Here is a 20688-nt window from a genome sequence, read left to right as displayed (position 1 = left end):
ATATCAGCATTGCTAATTTTTATTCTGTATCAGATTTTATTTTTTGTTGATAGTTTCTTAATATCAGCACTTTTTAAATTATTATTTTTATATCAGCATTTTTTGTGTATTGCTGTAACACCAGCATGAATGTCCTGTTTATTTTTACCTAGTTTTTTTTAGTACTAGTATTTTATCATATCAGCACTTATTTTTGTTGCGAATCAACATTGCAACCCATCAACATTTTATTGTGTATTTTTTAATATCAGCACTTATTTATATTTGTTAAATATTAACATTAATTTTGTTAGTTTAGTTGCATAGTATCAGTCTTCATTTTGTTCATCTTTTTATATCCACAGATAATTTTTGTAACATTAGCATTTATATTTTCATTTTGAATAGCAGGCAAAGCACCACAGCCACTTGAAGGGTCCGAACTACGTTTCCCATAATCCTCTAGTGACGTGTGCGAAGGAAGCTATGACGCTAAGGAGCTAGTTGGCTTTGATTAATTTTTGATTTTATCAAATGAATAACCTCATATTTCGCTGATAAAACACCACGGGGACCCGGAAACTTTTTGCCGCCACACGTAAGTGTTTAACTTTGACCAACCCCTATTTAAAGAAAAAAAAGTAAAACAAAATTTTAAAATGTCTTCGATTTTGTATTAGCAAAGCCAGCTAACTGTCCATGTTAGCTTGACAAAATACGAAAAGGCAGCTTCATTCTTTCGTATGAGAGACTATTTCTTGTGACTTTTGAGCTCATTTGAGCTACATTGTGTTCTACGGTTAAAGTTAAAGTAACGTGCACGGAATTGTGTTGACGCGATTATGCTATGTTTAATGGCGCTATGGCTGCGAAATGAGAGTTTAGGGGCGTCATTTTTCACAGTTCCGTTGTCTTTTATCGCAAGAGTAGCAGCTTTGTTTGACTGACCATCCCTCCTCTCCCAAGTCCTCCTGCACAGGTTGCTGTTTGCCTCTCTTTCCCCTCACATTTCTCCTCTTAACAGCTCATTCTTATCTAGCAGCTGCCAGACTCCGAGAGGAAGGATGACGTTAAAGCTGACAACCATTCTTTCAACTCGACAGGACAACTAAAAGCATCTGATGAAAATTAACTGCAGCGTTACAGACTGTAAGTATCATTGCTATATTGAAGAATATACACTCTGGCTTGTTTATAGGTGAGAGAGAATGTGTGATAATGATGTAGTTTATCTGGGACACACATAAAGTATATTGCATGTTTACATTTACACAATACAACATGTCTGAAAAGGAGTCAGAAGAAGCGGAACATATTGAATCTACCTGTCGTCGGTTCTGCACATGCACGTGAGCGACGTGAATTCCTCTTCGCAGATTTTTTACTACAGCCCTTGCTGTTGCTGTTATTTTTGAACTGCATAAACATAAATGTCTATAAGCATACTTCATATATGTAATATGTTAATACCTGGGTTGTTTATATTATTATTATATATTATAATAATAATATAAACAAAAAATAATAAAATTATTTTTCTATATTGTGTATTTTGTACCGCTTAACTGATTATGTACTGTTGCTGCTGTGCAATGCAAATTTCCCCACTGAGGGACGAATAAAGGCATATCTTATCTTATCTTAATATATTGGGTTATTTATTAGTGGCTAACACCACTTCTGTTATCAATAGTGGCATAGAAAGCCTTTGTCTGTTTGGTATAAATGTGGAAAGATTGCATCGCAACCAAGGCTGAATTGTTAGTGCTAGCAAACCCTGCACTGATAGAAACTTTTTTCCACCTACCCAAAATCAACTGGAAAAAAACACCCCAGACCAGCTGGACCAGACGGACAAGTGTCACATAGTGACACACGGAGCACAGAGCACATGCTATCACAACACAGTCCAACTAGTGGGCCCGTTACCTTTCGGAAGTGGCGTGAGGCTCTGCGTCACCACGCCATAAAAATAGTTGTTGGTGTTAGCTGCTACAATAACAATGTCGCTGTAGCGTGGTTTGGGGCTTTAGAGTCGAAATAGGTGTGTCCCAATACGTGCATTATTAGCTCCCACATGCTGGCTTTTTTGGAAAAGGAAATATGTATAGTCATGTTTCACATAAAGGGGGGTGACATATATTGCAGATGCGTTGTAGGAATTGTGTTGTCTGATGTTTAGGAGCCATAATAGATGGACGGATGACTCAGATTACCGAAAAAATAGGCCAACCGGATGTGTAGATGTTCTTTACATGCTGAGAACTGATGGTGTTTCTGTTTAATAACTAAAGAAGAGGTTAAATGTGTGATAGTAGAGTTAATAGTTTGTAGATAGTTTTGCCAGTAAAATAAATAAAGGGGTATGAGTTGACAGATTGCTAAATGTCATAACCACATGTCAAAAGTCATGGCTCTTTTGTTTGTGTTGTTGCAGCCGTCATGGAAGACAAGGCGAATGGTTCCGCGGACACCAAAAGGTAGTGTCATAATCTATTACTGGAGACTGAAAATGATGTGTGTGCAAAAGGCTCAGTATAAAGTGCAAAACTCTTGGGCCACCATTCAACTGTTTTTTTTTTCGCTATTTTTTTTAATCATAGTGTGAATGATTGTTGTCTATATGTGCCCTGCCATTGGCTGGCCCCCACTCTAGGGTGTACCCCGCCTCTCGCCCAAAGTCAGCTGGGACAGGCTCCACCATAGCCCTGTGACCCAAGTGAGGATAAGCGGCATAGAAAATGAATTAATTATTTTTTTTTTTATATAATTTTGTTTATTTCTGTGACGTAGGATTCAGCATTTATAAATTAAATATTTTTGTAGTTTTTGTTTACAGCATTCTAAGTACGCTTTTTCACATTATTAGAGCCTTCCAGACATGGAATAACACCCCTATAGTCACCTTTACAATCCTTTTACCCAATATGTAAAAGAAAATAACACTTGTGCATGGAAAATTAATAAGTGAATGATTTTTTTAAACTTTTTTACAAAATAAAATGGTGAAGACTTAACCGTATCTCCTTGTATCGGGTGCCGGGTCATGTACTTACTCAACTTCAGAAAGTACCAGGTAACTTTTAGGAGTAGCAGATGCCTTTTAGGGCAGTCAAATTATTACATATTTTAATCAGATTAATCACGGTTTTCAAATGAATTAATCAGGATTAATCACCATTTGCAACTATATCTGAAATATGTAAATTTTTATTTTATTGAAAGTAATTATACTTCCACAATTACAATATCAGAATATCCGCGTATTGTTTGTCTTTCTCTTTCTGTTTATTTAGACCGCACATAATAAGAAAGTATTTGTGATGTTCCGATTGTCCCTGAATGCATCGCGCGGTCATCTAGTGACAGGGAGGAAGTGTCGTTCCCAGGATGAGCTGACTAGAGACGTGTTTGTGAGTTGGAGATATATACTGTATATGGTGTTGGAATTGCACTGCTGTCAGAGTACAGTTATTAAAGAGTGGCAGACTGTGGGGAGCTATGTAACAGAGAGGTGTGGTGAGGTTTTTATGTAAAAAAAAAAAATTATTACATTTTTTTATGTAAATATATATATACAGCAATTAGCGTGTTTTTCAGCTGACATCGAAAATGTACAGCAAAATATTGCCTTGGTTTGCATACATTCTTCAGTTAGCGTACAACAAGGCGCTGGCCTTGTTGTGTGATTAATGTACTGCGTGAGTCCAACTGTGCTATGTTTTTAAATCACAAAACATCCTTAGCTTCTAGCGAGCTTGCAAAGTTAAAAAATGGCAACAAGACTGTCTATGATGTCATCAGCGGTTGACGCTTGAAAACAGACGTCACCTTCCTGTTTTGTTACCAGTTATTTGTTGAATTCAGTGGTGTTTCTCATCTTCTTTATCAAAACACTGACACTTGAAACTCCATTTTGGGTTCTTCAGGAGAGAAAAACACTATTGGAAAAACAGGAAGGTTATGGCTTTGCGGTGTCACGCAGCCACGTGGTTGATTCTTTGGGAATCAAGAATCCCATCAAGAATCACGTCTTCAATGACGGTAAAAGTAACCTTAAATGTTCATGTATCCCTGCCATTCATCATTGATGTACATTTATCATATCTTTATCATATGTTTATCAAATGTTTTCTGCATGTAAAAGCATAAGACTTTTACACAGTGCTGTAGATGACTGTATGAATATACTGTACCTATGCAGTGATCTTAAATGTAATCATGATAGTTTTTGTCCACAGTCCAGTGGAGAACGGTCAGCTTCCAGACCCCGCCAACTGGGCGGTTGCCGATGTGGTCAATTATTTTAAAGCAACGGGGTTCGAGGAGCAAGCCACAGCGTTCCAAGACCAGGTTGGACTTGGCGCCCCTCTGTCTTAAAAAAAAAAAAAAATTCTTTCTTGTGGTGTCCAATCACAATAAAAATCTCCTTCCTCCTGACAGGAAATCGATGGCAAGTCCCTACTCCTGATGACGCGTAATGACGTCTTGACGGGCCTGTCGATAAAGCTGGGCCCGGCACTGAAGATCTACGAGTATCACGTGAAGCCGCTGCAGACCCAGCACCTGAAGAGCAACGCCTGTTAGCACGCCATCAGGCAGCCCGCTGCTCCCCCCGCCCCACCCCTCCTCAGTGACAATCAACACCCTGCTGAGTGTTCACAGAGACTCCACCCTCCATCCACACGGCACCTTAAGAAAGGATCGGTTTGAATTTGTTTTTACACATGTGGACCCCCTAAAACATGGGTGGCACACGGGGTCCACTCAGCTGTTTACCCTTTCAGTTCTTCTTACTCCTGCTGCTTGAAATTGTATTTTAGTTTTCATTTCTCATCTTTTATTTAAGACAAGGAAACTTGTCAGTAATGGTATTCCAGAAGTGTGTGTGTGTATTGTGTGTGTAAAATAAGTTCATGAAGTAGTGATGTTTTTAAAAGTATTAGTACGTATGATGGTGTACATGTACATAGTGAAAACCCAAATAACGTATGTGTGCGCACTACAGGCTGGTGCAAATTTAAAATGGAATTGTAATTACAGGAAGTGGAATTAAATTCATTGCAAGTTAGAAATAATTTATCAGTGTTTGGCTTAAATACTAAAAATATCAAAAAAATAACACACAAATTGGCTCTGTTTTGAATACTCTTCTGGCACTTTGTCCTCTTCCATAATTGTAATATTAATACATCAAAATAAAATGATCTGTTTCATGGAAATGCTGTAATTGATAATCGTTGATGGAAATATATAAACAGTCTTGTATGGATTATACTGTAAAGCAGTAAACTTCTTCCAGCCATACTGAAATAGGAAAGTATGCGAGCGTCACCTTTACAATTTTTTAACATATATGCTTTTTATATTTCATATACATATATAATATAAAATAAACTGTGTTATCGGTGGCAAAGCATTTTTTTGTACAAATATTTCAACATTCTTGTACATTTTTGTTTTGTAATATTATTCTTTTTATTCTCAGAATATTCTGTCTTGATTATTGTAATATTCTAACTTTCACCTAACCGGATTTTTATAAAACCGCAACTTATTCTTTTCTTTTGTTTCTTATAATTTTATGACATTCAAAAAAAAATTCTTCAATATTTCAACTACTAAAGTGACCAAATTAAATTATTCGTTTTTAAAAATTTGATATTTAATATTTTTATATTTCTACTTGATGCCATTTTTCTCTAAATATTGTGACTTTATTCTCCTCATACTTCATCTTTATTGCACCAACATTATAAATTGGAATTTCATTTCTGCTTCCTGTGTCCAACCACAATTCAATTCTAATTTTTGTTCTTTTAATTCATGAAGTGTTAAGTTTTCCCACACACACAAAAGGAATTTTCTCTGAAGTATAAATGTGTGTAATTATGCTGTCCCTACCTGTGGTGCTTCATAATGACTGTAATTGTGTGTGTGTGTGTGAGAGAGAGAGAGAGAGAGAGAGAGAGAGAGAGAATGACTTTTGATTGATGTACTTGTGCAACACTGGAGTTTGGCTATTTCAATCAAAGACTTGCAATAAATGGTGCTCTTTTCTCACCAAAGAACAACACCAGTTTATTGGTGCTTCGAATACCATACTGTATATAGCAGAGGTAGGGAACCTATGGCTCGGGAGCCAGGTAGGGCTCTTTTGATGACTGTATCTGGCTCTCAAGCATTTCTTACCACAATAAAAATGTATTTTTGCTAACATTTTAAAGTAAACCATCACCGAAATGACTGTTGAAAATAATATTCAAAATCAACAACTTTCTTATGCATTTTAATTCGTCCATCTATATTCTGCTGCAATACGGCCAACCATATCTATCTTTCCTGATGATATTTTCCAGGTCAAACACCAAAACTTGATTATTACTGGGTAATGCTGTAGTCTACCTCGGTCATTGAGATGTCAAAAAAACATGTAAATGTAAACTTTCCTCCTTTAGTCAAATAGCTAAAGCTGCAGAACCAAGCCTTCTGGTGAAGATGGCCAAAAGAATGAAATACGTGTACTGAATACGGTTCAAAACTATGCAGCAGCAGAAGTTGCATTAATGGCAGCAAGTATTTGATTTATTATTAGACACTGCGCTGCTCACGAAAGTATGCTGGCCACACCCCATTGGCGTGGGGTAGTGTGCCTGGTCTACATAATTAGAGCCCATTATATCTAAAACTGTTGGTCTTACATAAAAATGCACACATTTTATTGCATTCAAAATGTATATGGCTCTCGCAGATACACATTTTAAAATATCTGGCCTTCATGGCTCTCTTAGCCAAAAAGGTTCCCGACCCCTGGTATATAGTATATACAATAAAAACACAGTATACTTTTTCATCTTATCAGCTTTTCTTTTGTTGTACGTGCAAATGGTTTCAGAGCTTGGCTTGTGGTTTCCTGCGCACCGTCCCTGCAATGTTTCCGGATGGATTGTCGAGCGGGAGAAGAACCTGTGACGATAAGGCAGAACAAGTCAGGTAAACAAACGATGTCACGCCCACACCACTTCATGCACGGTACCGTATACAGAACTTGCCTCGTCTTTGTTTTCCAGGCCCATTTTTATCATGTCGATGGTAAAGTAGTGCTGGTTGGGCATGACGATCTCGATTTCATCCACCTGGGGAAAATGTGCACACGTCAACTAAGAAGAAAGGTAATGATTCTATTCCGGTGTGTCCAAAGTGCGGCTCGAGGGCCATTTACGGCCCAAGAATATGTTTTATACTTTATGCCGCTTTCCCTCACTAAGCTAATTCATTAGTTATATTACTACTCAGTACCACCAAAATATGCAAAGATCCTTATCAATTGCTTTGGCTCATTTGCTGAAACTGACCAGACTTTCTCAACACTCTTGGTTCTTTTAGCGAAAATCAATTTGGACGATTCAGCACAACACCGTGGTTCACCTGCAAAATATCTCATACAGGATCTCTCCCAAAACACTTAACTCATATGCCATATGAATTGTCAGTGCCTGCAAAATGCATAGCCCCTTTAGCATTGTCAATGTTTCCATGTTTTGTCACTATGACAGAGGACCATTGAAGGTCAGGACTCCTGATCTTTAACATTATTACAGCTCCCCAGACACCCCAATGTCACCATTGTTCTACGTGTTCCTGTTCTCTGTGCTTTCTGGTGCTACCATATCTTACTTATTGTGTGGAAATATGGGTTAATAACTATAAAAGCAATCGTCACTCGCTAAATGTACTGCAAAAAAGGTCAGTAAGGATAATTCATAATTCCGCCTATAGAGAACATACTAACTCCTTATTTCTAAAATCACAAATACTTAAACTTGCTGATATAGTTAATCTTCAAACAGCTAAAATAATGCATAAGGCTAGAAATAACCAATTAGCTAAAAATGTCATCCAATACTTCTCTACAAGAGAGGAGAAATATGATCTCAAAGAAGGAAACACTTATATGGTAGGACTGCATTAAAAAGCCATAGCATTTCAGTATGTGGAATCAAACTATGGAATGGATTGAGTAAGGAAATCAAACAATGCACAACGATGAACCAATTCAAGAAACAATACAAGCAGTTGATGTTTGCTAAATACATGGATGAAGAGTCTTGAATCCTTACGCCCGAAGACAGCTGGGACCCTCGTGAGGAAAAGCGGTAGAAAATGAATGAATGAAGAGTCTTGAATCAGTCATGATGTGCTATATATATATCACTATATTGACACTTACTATGGTACCCATTATGTCATTGTATGGTCATATCACCTCGCACTTCGGTACATGACAAAAAAAAACCTAAACTATATTAGGAAAGCAGGAAGTGAACAAATGTAACAGTTACTGATTGTAAAAGTACCAGATGGAGGGGTAGGATTTAATAAGCTTTGCTTCTTCCTACTCCTTTTGGACATGTGGAACTGTGAACTGATTATGTGATGCACTCAATTGTAATCTGATGCATGTTCAAATGAAATATTACCATTACCAAGAAGCAAAGTTACCATGCCATTTACTGTACAGAGTTGGCATGCCAAGGTGCATTGACAGTACCTACCTCAGGAACCCTATCCAGGACCAGAACTTGTGTATCATAGAGGGTCTTCTGCACAGAGGGTGAGAACTCTCCACGGTCGTACGGCCCTGCAAACTTCTCAACAATGCTATCTTTGATGCATTTCCTATCAGGACAGATGAGATAAAGGATTGCAGTTTTTTCATGGCTTCACACTGGAAATATATATTTTTATCACATTACCACGCAGAATCATAGCTGACATCTTGACTCTTGTTGTAGCGCCACCTGGCATAGACGGTGGTACAGAAAAGCCTGTCTCTGGCCTCTTGCAGTGTTGTGAAGCGGTCACGGAAAAAACCCACAAAACCAGACTGAGTGGTTTTCAACACCTTCATGTTCTTGAGTCCGCTGTGGATCACCGGGGTACCTGAGGAGGGTGACAGTGAGGCGGCCATTCTTCAGAAATACTCCCACTAATGTGAAATACGACAAGATACGGTAAAGTTGACGAGTGCGGTACTTTTGACATGCTGTTCCACATCGCAGAAGCGTAAAGCCTCTGGGCTGTAAATGAAGGCGTGGGCGTGATCAACCCCATTCTGAAAGAAGACAGAATGATCAGATTGCTGCACATTTATCAAGACAGTAATCAAGTACAGTAATCGGTAAGTTGATTTTTGCCAAGTATGATTTTGTACTTATAAATTGAATATTTTTGTAGTCAGAGCTTAGAAAAATCTGTTTGCCACCTTCTAAAACACTTGTTTTAACATTAGAGCCTTCTAGAGCCTTCCTATGAAATAACAACTCTATAGTCGCTTTTCCCCTCCAATTACCAAAGATAGTAGACTAAATAATTAGGGGAGATGAGTGGCAGGGATGTTGGGGGTTAAGAGTTATATTTTTTATAATAAATAAATTAAGAAAGAATGTTGGTTTGCGGTCACCAATAGTCACAAATACAGGAATTTTACATGATTTTGATTTTGATTTTACATGAACAATAATGTATATACAATGTATATATCATATATATCAATAATGTATATATAATGTATATATCATATATATCAATAATGTGACTGTGATTGTTGGTGTGACACACAAGCACCAGACTATTATTGCAGGTTTGAATGATCTCACAATATTCCCCAACACCTGCGACTTGTTTGGCAGCAAACTAAGTAACCTGAACTAAACTCCAAAACCCTGACGTCACTTCCTGTCCAGAGGGAATCCTAAATTTACTTACACTACCGCTCAAAAGTTTGGGATAAGTTGGAAATGTTTTTGGCCAGTCTGAGATATGGCTTTTTCTTGGCAGTCCAGCATCCTGAAGTCGCCGCTTCACTGTTGATATTGACACTGGTGTTTGACGGCTACTATTTAGTGCAGCTCCCAGGTGATGACCTGTAAGGCGTCTTTGTCTTAAACTACACACTCTCAGATATTTGTCTTCTTGCACAGTTGTGCATTGTTTTTCTGTCCTTGTTAACCCAGTTTGTGCTGCTCTCTGAAGGGAGTAGTTAACAGTTTTAGTTTAGATTTTTAGATGGCTTTTCTAATCATCTATTAGCCTTATAAAATGATGTGCTTGGATTAGCAGCCATACCAGGAGATTGATGCAGAGGACTGGCAGTTGTTGATGGTAGGCCTCTATGCAAAAATGTACATCCTTCTTTGAAAATCATCTCATTCATTTTCAATTGTTTCTGAAATGCATGAAAATGTGTTTTTCTTTGGAAAACCAAGACATTTTCAAGTGATCCCAAACTTTTGAGCGGTAGTGTATGTTGGTCAGGTCCGCAACTAATTAACCGTGATAAATGAGGGATTACTGTATTCAGGTCAATACAGTGCAGCAGATCTTGCGTATTTGTGGAATTATGGTGGATTTTTTTTCTGAATAAACTGTTTTTTGTTTTGGGATTTTTTTCATAAAACGCATCTCACTTACCATAATTTGGTAGTAATGTATAAATGTGTGATAATACAGGTAAAGTGTACACCATATATAATGATATGATTCACTGATTTCCTCAAGCATTGAGATTCCGCGCTTTGTCATCTGTCCTTGAATGCACCATTGTTGTGTGTTGTCACTGGCTATCCAGTGGCTCTGATTTATTATGCTGGTTTATGATACATTTTATACTTTTAAGTGTTTAATAAGTGCCTGAGGCATATTTAGGTCTTAAACGTCTGCAGTCTCCAAGACCAGAATTTCACTTGACATAGTCATGGGAAAAAGTTCAAAGGTTATTGGGACAAAAGAGACAAGTTAACCTTTGTAATAAAAGAAAAACATAAATAATAATGTATATTTGTGTATGTACCTTCTCCAGCCTTCTCCATGGCACCTCCTCCATGTACACCTTGACCCTCAGCACATGGTTGAAAGAGCTCAGGAAATGATGACAAAGATCCAAACAGAACAGCTCAATCGTTTTTACCTGAGCACAAAACAAAGCGGTAGACGGTGCGTTAGACATAACACGTTATGACGTTGTTAACAAGGTATTGCACCAATATTTTTGTAACTTGTCCTATTCAGGAGTCTAACGACCCCTGAGTCGAGGCTGTTGTTGTTTTTGTGTGGCGCTACCCACCCCCTTGAGCTTGGCCAATGCGTGGACAGTGTTCTTGATGGTGTCCGTGGGGATGATGTCAGAGTTGTCTCCGGTTAAGTAGTCTTTGCGGGACCTGAGCGTGAGCTCCACGTCGGCCTTGAGCTCGATGATGCTGTGGTGGATCCCCTCTCTCCTGATGCACAACAACTTCACGTTGTTCTTGCCGTAGTTGGTTTGCACAAATTCAGTATTCTGCCATCAGGAGACAAAACCGGTTATTCCACCTTGCAAATTTTTTCATCTCTGTATCTTGAAGGCATACTGTATATTCAGTCATCATAACATTTTAAAACAAGTTAATCGCCTGCATTGAAGTAAGGAAAAAGATAAGACCCTCCCATTGTATGGCAACTGGCAGCAAGTTATTTATCCTTAACTGATGTAGTGCGTAGCTGTCACATATACAGTGGAACCAACAGAAACCGAAATTTACCAAAACTGAAGTGCGCAATGTGCTTGAACCCTAATCAGTGAAGGGCAAACTTTGTTGTTCACTGTTCTGTGCATGTGTTCTATGACCAAATACACCAGCCATACACGCACATTAAAGATGATTAGTCGGAATCTGCCTATAGTGTCCCAACTCGCACAACCTGAGTCACCAATGTGGAGGGCTTTGCTGTTTGCTTACCAAGACAGTTTACCAAAACCGAGACATATTTTTGACATTCATTTTAATTAAAACCCGAATCCAATTAAATTGGGCGTATTTTTGGCAAAACTGTTGATTGAAAACTGGATCCGGTGAACACCAAGACACATTTTTGGTCAAAGTTTTTATCAAAAAGAAATCCAAGGAAAACCGAAGCATATTTTTGTCAAAAATTTTCATCGGAAAACTAGATTTTTGGGGGGCAAAAATGAATTTTTTTGCAAAAGATTTCACGGAAAACCTAGAAATACTGTATTTTTAAAAAACATTTTCATAGAAAACTGAATCCAGAAAATACAGAGGTGGAAGGTGGGTTAAAACCGGTGTCATTTCATTGACATGACCCAGAAACACAAACAATACAACTATTGTTTTCAAATGTGGACTTTTGAATTATGTTCTAGCAGCCCCTTGAGCCTGTTTAGGAAAACAATATATCATCTCCCTCACTTGTTGAATTGCTTTTGAAGGTGACAGCGTGTAGGTAAAACAGCCCGTAGTTACACCCATCACTTCATGCAGGACAGAGTTGAAAAAAAAAAAAAACACACACACAAAAAAAAACCACACAAAACAAAATCAGTCTTCACTACGCATCTTAAAGCTCTGCCCACTATCCATCACTTCTTTTGCAAATAGCTAACTTGATGGTGTTTTCTGTTATTAATTGGTTCCAAAGGGTCAGACGAAAACGGAAATGTTCGAAAACCTATTTAAGCGATAGTGTCACGTTTCGGCATGTCTATGTTGCGGTGCGACCCCAGGATGCAGAGAGCAGGACCAAATGCAGGTAAAATAATATTTATTCTTGCTATAATAGCAGCAGAAGAAAAGGCAACTGAACTTGCTGACGGACAAACAACAATAATCCCACAAAGGGGAGATGCACACACCTGAACTAAATACAAACACAAATTAGGGACAGGTGTGGGTGATTAAGGCAACCAAGGACGACAGGGCAAAACAGGAAGTTAAATACAAAATAAGAGTACAAAACGGACACCAAAACCTAGGCCGGAAACTCAAACATAAACTGTCACGTGCGAACCCACACAGGGCGTGACAGTACACCCCCCACAAGGACGGATCCCAGACGTCCGAAACAGTTCAGAGGGAAGGGTGGTGGGGGGACCGGAGGTGGGTCGCCGACGGGACCCTTCAGGGGGCCGGCCAGGGCAGCAGGCCCGGCGGAGCCAGCAAGACCCCTCCACGTGATGGAGGGAATGGTTAGGTCGGTAAACACCCTCCGGGGGCGCCCTCGACCAAGCGCAAGGTAGGCGTCCTCAGGGGGGCGCCCTGGGTGCGACGGCGAAGAAGCAGGCGTCCGGCCCTGACGCGGAGACGGCGAAGAAGCAGGCGTCCGGCCCTGACGCGGAGACGGCGAAGAAGCAGGCGTCCGGCCCTGACGCGGAGACGGCGAAGAAGCAGGCGTCCGGCCCTGACGCGGAGACGGCGAAGAAGCAGCGGTCCCGGCCACAGCCACTTGTTTGGGCTTGAAGCTGCGCGGCTTGGGCACGGGCGGGATCAGGGACGCCGCGCAGCTTGGCATGGGAGCCGGGTCTTGAGAACCCCTCGGGCTGCGCGGCTTGGGCACAGGCGGAATCCGAGACACCACCCAGCTTGGCACGGGAGCCGGGTCTTGGGAACCCCAGGGGCTGCGCGGCTTGGGCACTGGAGGAATCTGTGAGGCCACACAGCTTGGCACGGGAGCCGGGTCTTGGAAACCCCTGGGGCTGCGTGGCTTGGGAACTGGAGGAATCTGTGAGGCCACGCAGCTTGGCACGGGAGCCGGGTCTTGGGAACCCCAGGGGCTGCGTGGCTTGGGAACTGGAGGAATCTGAGAGGCCACGCAGCTTGGCACGGGAGCCGGGTCTTGGAAACCCCTGGGGCTGCGTGGCTTGGGAACTGGAGGAATCTGTGAGGCCACGCAGCTTGGCACGGGAGCCGGGTCTTGGAAACACCTGGGGCTGCGTGGCTTTGGCACTGGAGGAAGCCGGGGCGCCTCGCCACTTGGCGCGGGAGCCGTCGGGGAATGCACGACGGGCTGGGATTCGGCAACAGCGAGAGGGTTGAGCTGTGCCGTGGCGTGACATGGCGAGGCGGAAGAGGGCGGCCACACCTCTTGGCGACGTGCCGTGCGTCGGCGACGCCGCCGCGTCGGAGGGTGTGCAGCGGGTACTGGGAACACCGACGCCATGGGCACTAGGGTGCCGTCCGGCCCCCACACCATGGTATCCAGTTCCTCCGGCGTGTACCTTGCACATTCCTGCTCCATCGCCTCGAAGAACTGCCGGGTCCATTCGTCGAGCTCCGCGGGATCGTCATCGGGTTCGTCGAAGCCGGCAGGGCATGAGGGCGGGTGCACCTCGACTTGGCGTGGATGGGAAGGCGAACTAGGCGTCGCTCTGTGGCGCCGCGGCTTGTGTCGGCGTCGCGGAGGATTTGGAGCGTCATCGATGGGTCCGGGATACAACCACGCTGTAGCGACGAACGTGTCGTCCGGACCGCACACCAAGTCCTCCATCTCCCATAGCGGTATCGCCATTTCCTCGTCCTCCATGGCCTTCAAACGCTGCCAGGTCCAAAAATCGCTCTCCGCGAGGTCGTCGTCACTTGGTGGGATTATTCTGTCACGTTTCGGCATGTCTATGTTGCGGTGCGACCCCAGGATGCAGAGAGCAGGACCAAATGCAGGTAAAATAATATTTATTCTTGCTATAATAGCAGCAGAAGAAAAGGCAACTGAACTTGCTGACGGACAAACAACAATAATCCCACAAAGGGGAGATACGCACACCTGAACTAAATACAAACACAAATTAGGGACAGGTGTGGGTGATTAAGGCAACCAAGGACGACAGGGCAAAACAGGAAGTTAAATACAAAATAAGAGTACAAAACGGACACCAAAACCTAGGCCGGAAACTCAAACATAAACTGTCACGTGCGAAGCCACACAGGGCGTGACAGATAGACCCACATTTCGTTGCACATACTACAGCACGGAACGTTGTCAATACTAACGGTATTGCTCATCATGTCTACTATATTGGGTAAAATACTGGGTGACTATAGGGGTGTTATATCATGTTTAGAAGGCTCTAATGTAAAAAATATATATTTTTAGAAAGTCAATACAGGGTTTCCGTGCTCCAACTACAAAAATTAATTCATTTTCTACTGCTTATCCTCACGAGGGTCGTGGAGGGTGCTGTCTTCGGGCGAGAGGCAGGGTACACCCTGGACTGGTCGCCAGCCTATCACCTATCACTCATATAGACAAACAACCATTCACACTCACATTCATACCTATGGACAATTTGGAGTCGCCAATTAGCCTAGCATGTTTTTGGAATGTGGGAGGAAACCGGAGTACCCGGAGAAAACCCACGCATGCACGGGAAGAACATGCAAACTCCACACAGAGAAGGCCGAGGGTGGGATTGAGCTCAGGTCTCCTAACTGTGAGGTCTGTGCGCTAACCACTTGCAGCCACAGAGATGTATTTAAACAAAATGTAATTAAAAACAGAGAAAGATTTTTGACTAAAATTTGTATCAAAAACCGGGGCATGCTAGTACCAGAGTTTGAGTGTGCAGGATGTGGAAAGACGCCATCTGTCATCCTGGATCATATAGGGACATATATTATATTGTACGTAGGGCATGTATCTACAGAAAAGTGCAGAATGCAAAGACTGATGAAATACTTTTTCTGGTCACAACCTGGCTGGTAAATACTCATTCTTATGAGCACAATCTAAAAATGATTATACGCTGTAGTGTGTGTATGCTAAATAGTTACCTGAATGGAAGCAGTTGCCATTTTTTCTTCGCTTCAAACGATCCTCCACCGCTGCCTTGTCTTCAGCAAAAGGTGGCTTGGCAGGTCCACAAGCATTTTGTAAAGAGGGAGGTTCTCCCTTTGCCCTCCAGCCATTGGAGCATTGCTGAACCCGGATGAACCTCCAACATACGCCACTCACACTTCACTTATGTCATGCAAAAGATTAATACCGTGTGTAGGCGCATTTCATCCCTTTTATTTTTTGTAGATCTTCTTTACTTTCCAAACACTGTTTACCTGCAAAGTCTCCTCAGTATTTATTCAGTTAAATTCATAATTTGACTGTTAAGTATTTAAAAATATGCATTAAATACCGAATATGAGCCATTACTAGTAAAAAAAAAAGTTACATATTTTTTGCCTGAACTAAGCATTTTCAAACATAAAATGAAGTACCATAAAATATAAATATAAGGCATTCAGAAGACGCATTTAAAGATGTTCCGATGATATGTAGTATTGTACACTGGTCACTAGGTGCCTGTAATGTTCCTGTGATGTTGAGTGAGACACACAAGCACCATCCAGACTTGATTGTTGGAATAACAGGCTTTTAATGCAGCATTGAATGATCTATCAACAGGCACAATAATCCCTAAAATGGACTACAGTTGCAGCTGTAACCTACACCAAACTCAACGCTTGGCTGTGTGTGATGCTGCTGTTTCCTGTAGTAATGAAGCCGGGGAGCCTGTCGACTTGACAGTAATAGCCTGACTGAATACTGTAGATTAATACTGGGTGATTCTATTTGTTGTTGTTGTTGTACAATGAACTCACCATTGAATCTGATACAGGTTCATCATATACAAGCTGCCCAAATACAAGATTGGTGAGGACGACAGTTGGGTGGACTACATGTACCTGGACGCACCTGGCAACTGAGCAAATTCATGGTTAACACCACTCAAGGGGCAATCGGAAACCCCCTGGATCAGCTTTACAGCGAAGCGTTTTACCAGTTTTACCAGTAGTTTAGCAACCACTAAATTCTTTGCCAAGAAATTTCACCATAATGCTTCTTTGCAATAAATTGTTTACTGAAGTGCCTTGTGATTGGCTGGAGACCAGTTCAGGGTGTACCCCGCCTCTCGCCCAAAGACAGCTGGGATAGGCTCCAGCACCCCCCGCGACCCTCGTGAGGAAAAAGCGGTAGAAAATGAATGAATGAATGAATGAATGTTTCCTGAAGCATTTTTTGATGGTTGAAGGAAACTCACCCAGGTTTTCACGGCGACATCCAGCACAATGGAGTAACCTTATATAAATTGTACACAGCCAACTACTTATAGCCGCGTTCCTCCTTAATGGTTTATTGCACTTGGTATAGACCTGGGAAACTTTACTAATCTATTAGCGATCAGAAGGACCTGTTTATCTTATCCGAGGTGTGACCGGAACAACCTAAAGGGAATCTTCTCATACAAACGGCTTACTCTTTTATATTCTCATACAAACGGCTTACTCTTTTATATTCATTCTTTTATATTTATTCATTCATTCATTTTCATTCATTCATTTTTTACCGCTTATACTCATGAGGGTCGCAGGGGTGCTGGAGCCTATCCCAAATGTCTTTGGGCTAGAGGCGGGGTGGTCGCCAGCCAATCACAGGGCAAATATAAACAAACAACCATTCACACTCACATGGACAATTTGGTGTCGCCAATTAACCTAGCATGTTTTTGGAATGTGGGAGGAAACCGGAGTACCTGGAGAAAACCAGTCTGCACGGGGAGAACATGCAAACTCCGCACAGAGATGGCCGAGGGTGGGATTGAACTCGGGTTTCCTAACTGTGAGGTCTGCGCGCTAACCACCCAACCGACGTGCAGCCCTAGTGGTTATAATATGGGACAAAAATATTTTTTTAACACGTGCTTCGCTCATTGACCTCCTTCCTACGATTTCAGATCAACATTTGCAATAAAAGTGACTTTTATTAGATTAGATTGAGCTCCAGAAGCCTCCCCTTCTCTCCTAACTCGCAACAACATCCAGTTTTAAGTCCAATCTACAAACTCGGGTCTCCTAGCTGCGAGGTCTGCACGCTAACCACTCCAACGCCGTGCCGCTCTTTTTTAAGACTTAAAAACAACAGAAAAGTTGAATGAAGGAAATTTAATAGTAAATTTGGCAAGGGCTATAAGCAGCAAAATATGTAAAATAATACATTACTTTGTCTTTCAAAGTACTGTTGAGCTCCATTCACATATGAACAAAAGTTGTAAAAATGTCCCGACGCAAATTGTAAATATCAGGAATGTATCATTACAGTCAGATGGAAACGGTCATAAAACGCACCATTTTTCCAGCACAGCTTTTCATTGCTGCTGATGGATCAATATAAATTTGTTCCCAAGGACACAACAGGGCCAAAGAACATCCTTTTCATAACCTCTGTTGACTTTGCTCCATGTGCGCTTGGATGTCTGTGTTTGTTATGCGTGCTTCTGTGTGTACATTCCAACTTGTTTTTTTTTTCATGTTTCCAACAGGAGTACTGCCATTTGACACTTCCCAAGACTTCTGGCTCTCCCACAGCATTGCCCGTTTCCCTTCCTTCCCAGAGAAGGGTTACCTGTACCCGTCCTCTGGGAAAGTCAATGGCCAGACTCTGTGTGTGAGCATCCCCTATCAACACTTCCTCCGTATTAGTGAGTGAACCCTTTCCAAACAGTATGACTTGTTGTGTACATATTTACAGAACACAACTCTTCACCTGCATGCTCATCCGCCATGTTTGAGAACACTTGTTATATAATCACACGCACACATACTTGAACTCTGTTCACGTTACCTCTATTCCAGTCATGGCGGTTAATTGGTTCCAGACACGACCACGGTAAGTGAATTTTTGCTAAGTAGGATTTAATATTAAAAAATATTTGAAATATTTACATTATATATAGTAATATTAATATGTATATAATATATGAAATATTTTCAAAGTAGAAGCATCAAAAACCCTTTCTGACCTTCTAAATACAATTTTTAACATTACATATTGACATATAAGAGCCCTTCTAGACATAAAATAACACCCCTATAGTCACTGTTATATAAGCCACCGTAGACTTAAATAAGAAGCATTGGCAGCATACAAGCACAGAACATGCAGTTACATTCACACAGGAGCTGCTGTCGACCACTCTCTACACTGCCAAACCTGCTCCTAGCACTCAGCTAACCAGTCACAAATATTGTATTACACTCCATATCACATCTTTTAGTCATTTTTATGCTTGAAAATGTTTCATGCAGGCCACAAATATGCACAATTTGCTTACATATGTATATAGTTTTAGTAACAATAGATCATATTCAACCATTCATTCATTCATTCATTTTCTACCGCTTATCCTCACTTCGGGCGAGAGGCAGGGTACACGATAGACTGGTCGCCAGCCAATCACAGGGCACATATAGACAAACAACCATTCACACTCACATTCATACCTATGGACAATTTGGAGTCGCCAATTAACCTACCATGTTTTTGGAATGTGGGAGGAAACCGGAGTACTCGGAGAAACCCACACATGCACAGGGAGAACATGTAAACTCCACACAGAGATTGCCGAGGGTGGAATTGAACCCGGGTCTCCTAACCATGATGTAGCGAGAGACGACTGCACGTGATATGAAATATGTGTGTTTTAATGTCTTCATATTTTGTTTGATCCACATGATGTGTCGTGGTGTGTCTTCTTTCGGCTTGTGCGCTTTGCCCAACGGCAGCCCGGCAGCTGGTGTATCTTTTCCCACGCTTCTTCAACTGCTCCGTGCCGCCTGCGTTCGCCATCAAGCTGCCTGGGCTGGCCCACTTATGCGCTGGCAAGCGGCCTGTGGCGCAGTCCGATAAGAACATGGAGCAGCTCTTCACCCTGCAGGGAGAGATGTTCTTCACGTTTGCCAAATCCAAGCGTTTTGTGGATGGTGAGGGGTTTTCTTTTCTTAGTAAAACAGTTTTGGTTAGTGAATACTGTATATGCTGCTATACAAACTATAACGATACCAAATATAAATATACTAACTTCTGACCGGCCCCCATCCAGACATCTACTCAGGCTGGGTGGCTCAGATCCTCAACACAAGCCTGATGGTGAAGTCCTGGCAGAGACAAAACCACAAACTGCCCTCCAACTGCTCCCGAGTCACGTCAAGAGGATTTGCCTCCTGGCAGCCGCCCCCTTCTACTCTCTGTACGACCACTCCAAGTGGTGTGTGTCATGGGCTCACAAGGACCAGGTGACATGCTTGGCAGACCTGAATAGGGTGAAGACCCAAATGTGGCGTGGCGGGGGGGTGGTGTGACTGGTACATTGGTTGCTGAATCCAAATGGAATCTTTTTTTTTATATTAAAAATAACCTTTTGGTTGTAGCCAAGTGCTACATGCCATTTTGAACTCAACTGCTTCAATATGATTAAATTCATAAGACGTGTGTCCAGAGTGCGGCCCAGGGTGTTTTTTTTTTTCCAGAAATAAACTATAAAATAAATTGTTAAATAAATAACTAAAATAATTATATAAATTGTAGGAATATTATATAAAAATGATTATAAAAATTATTATGCAAATTTGTCTTCCTTTTTTTACAGATTGGGGACTCCTATAGAGCTTGCAGAATCTGCACCTATTCCAACTGTATTTGCTTGGCTCTTTTTCACTTTTGAAAATACTGGAAGACTGACACTTTTATTCAATTGGCGTCTATATTTTATAATGTAAGAGTCATGTCATCATCAAATGTAATCGTTTAGTCGTATTAAATTCTGTTTTTTAAATATATTTTTAAGCTTATCTGTATTTAGATGCACATTAAATCGTTTACCACAGAGATTTTGTTTCATTCTTATTATAAAAAAATATTTTTTTCAATGTAATTATGAGTTAACTATGGGCAAAATGTGTTTAATGGTGATGAAATATTAGAATTGACTACTAATTTTAATATTTTAAGGGGAAATATGTTTCCATATTATATTTATTATTTTCTCCACATTCCAAAAACATGAACGTGAGTTTGAGTCATAGTATTCCGGAGTGAAGCCCGCCTCTC

At 41.2% G+C, this 20688-nt stretch overlaps 3 protein-coding genes across 9 annotated transcripts; 2 read left to right on the top strand and 1 right to left on the bottom strand.

The window, feature by feature from the left end:
• Nucleotides 1–384: 384 nt before the first annotated feature.
• samd13 (sterile alpha motif domain containing 13) lies at nucleotides 385–6049 on the top strand. 7 transcript variants are annotated; one of them, XM_058072257.1, is made up of 5 exons: nucleotides 385–577; nucleotides 1022–1128; nucleotides 2417–2459; nucleotides 4208–4332; nucleotides 4423–6049. In XM_058072257.1, the coding sequence occupies exons 3-5, from the start codon at nucleotides 2438–2440 to the stop codon at nucleotides 4564–4566; spliced, it is 291 nt and encodes a 96-aa protein (XP_057928240.1). In that variant the 5' UTR covers nucleotides 385–577; nucleotides 1022–1128; nucleotides 2417–2437; the 3' UTR covers nucleotides 4567–6049. The 7 variants fall into 7 exon arrangements, with proteins under 7 accessions (XP_057928240.1, XP_057928241.1, XP_057928237.1 ...); XM_058072258.1 differs by having other exon boundaries at nucleotides 1019–1128; XM_058072254.1 differs by having other exon boundaries at nucleotides 393–577; nucleotides 4221–4332; nucleotides 4423–6048.
• On the bottom strand, nucleotides 6023–15746 carry uox (urate oxidase). The gene is made up of 8 exons (XM_058072252.1): nucleotides 15582–15746; nucleotides 11105–11317; nucleotides 10832–10948; nucleotides 9016–9094; nucleotides 8736–8922; nucleotides 8535–8658; nucleotides 7032–7115; nucleotides 6023–6945 (listed from the first exon to the last, which is right to left on the bottom strand). The coding sequence occupies exons 1-8, from the start codon at nucleotides 15600–15602 to the stop codon at nucleotides 6871–6873; spliced, it is 900 nt and encodes a 299-aa protein (XP_057928235.1). The 5' UTR covers nucleotides 15603–15746; the 3' UTR covers nucleotides 6023–6870.
• On the top strand, nucleotides 13642–20195 carry dnase2b (deoxyribonuclease II beta). The gene is given in 5 exon segments (XM_058072251.1): nucleotides 13642–14471; nucleotides 18122–18280; nucleotides 19365–19562; nucleotides 19682–19774; nucleotides 19777–20195. Coding segments are annotated over 5 exon segments (1113 nt in total). The 5' UTR covers nucleotides 13642–13972; the 3' UTR covers nucleotides 19941–20195.
• The last annotated feature ends 493 nt before the right edge of the window (nucleotides 20196–20688 follow it).

This window comes from Doryrhamphus excisus, chromosome 5, assembly GCF_030265055.1.
Source record: "Doryrhamphus excisus isolate RoL2022-K1 chromosome 5, RoL_Dexc_1.0, whole genome shotgun sequence".
Taxonomy (NCBI): domain Eukaryota; kingdom Metazoa; phylum Chordata; class Actinopteri; order Syngnathiformes; family Syngnathidae; genus Doryrhamphus; species Doryrhamphus excisus.
Note: the sequence above shows the minus strand (reverse complement) of the source record. Positions and strands in the feature narration are given on the sequence as shown.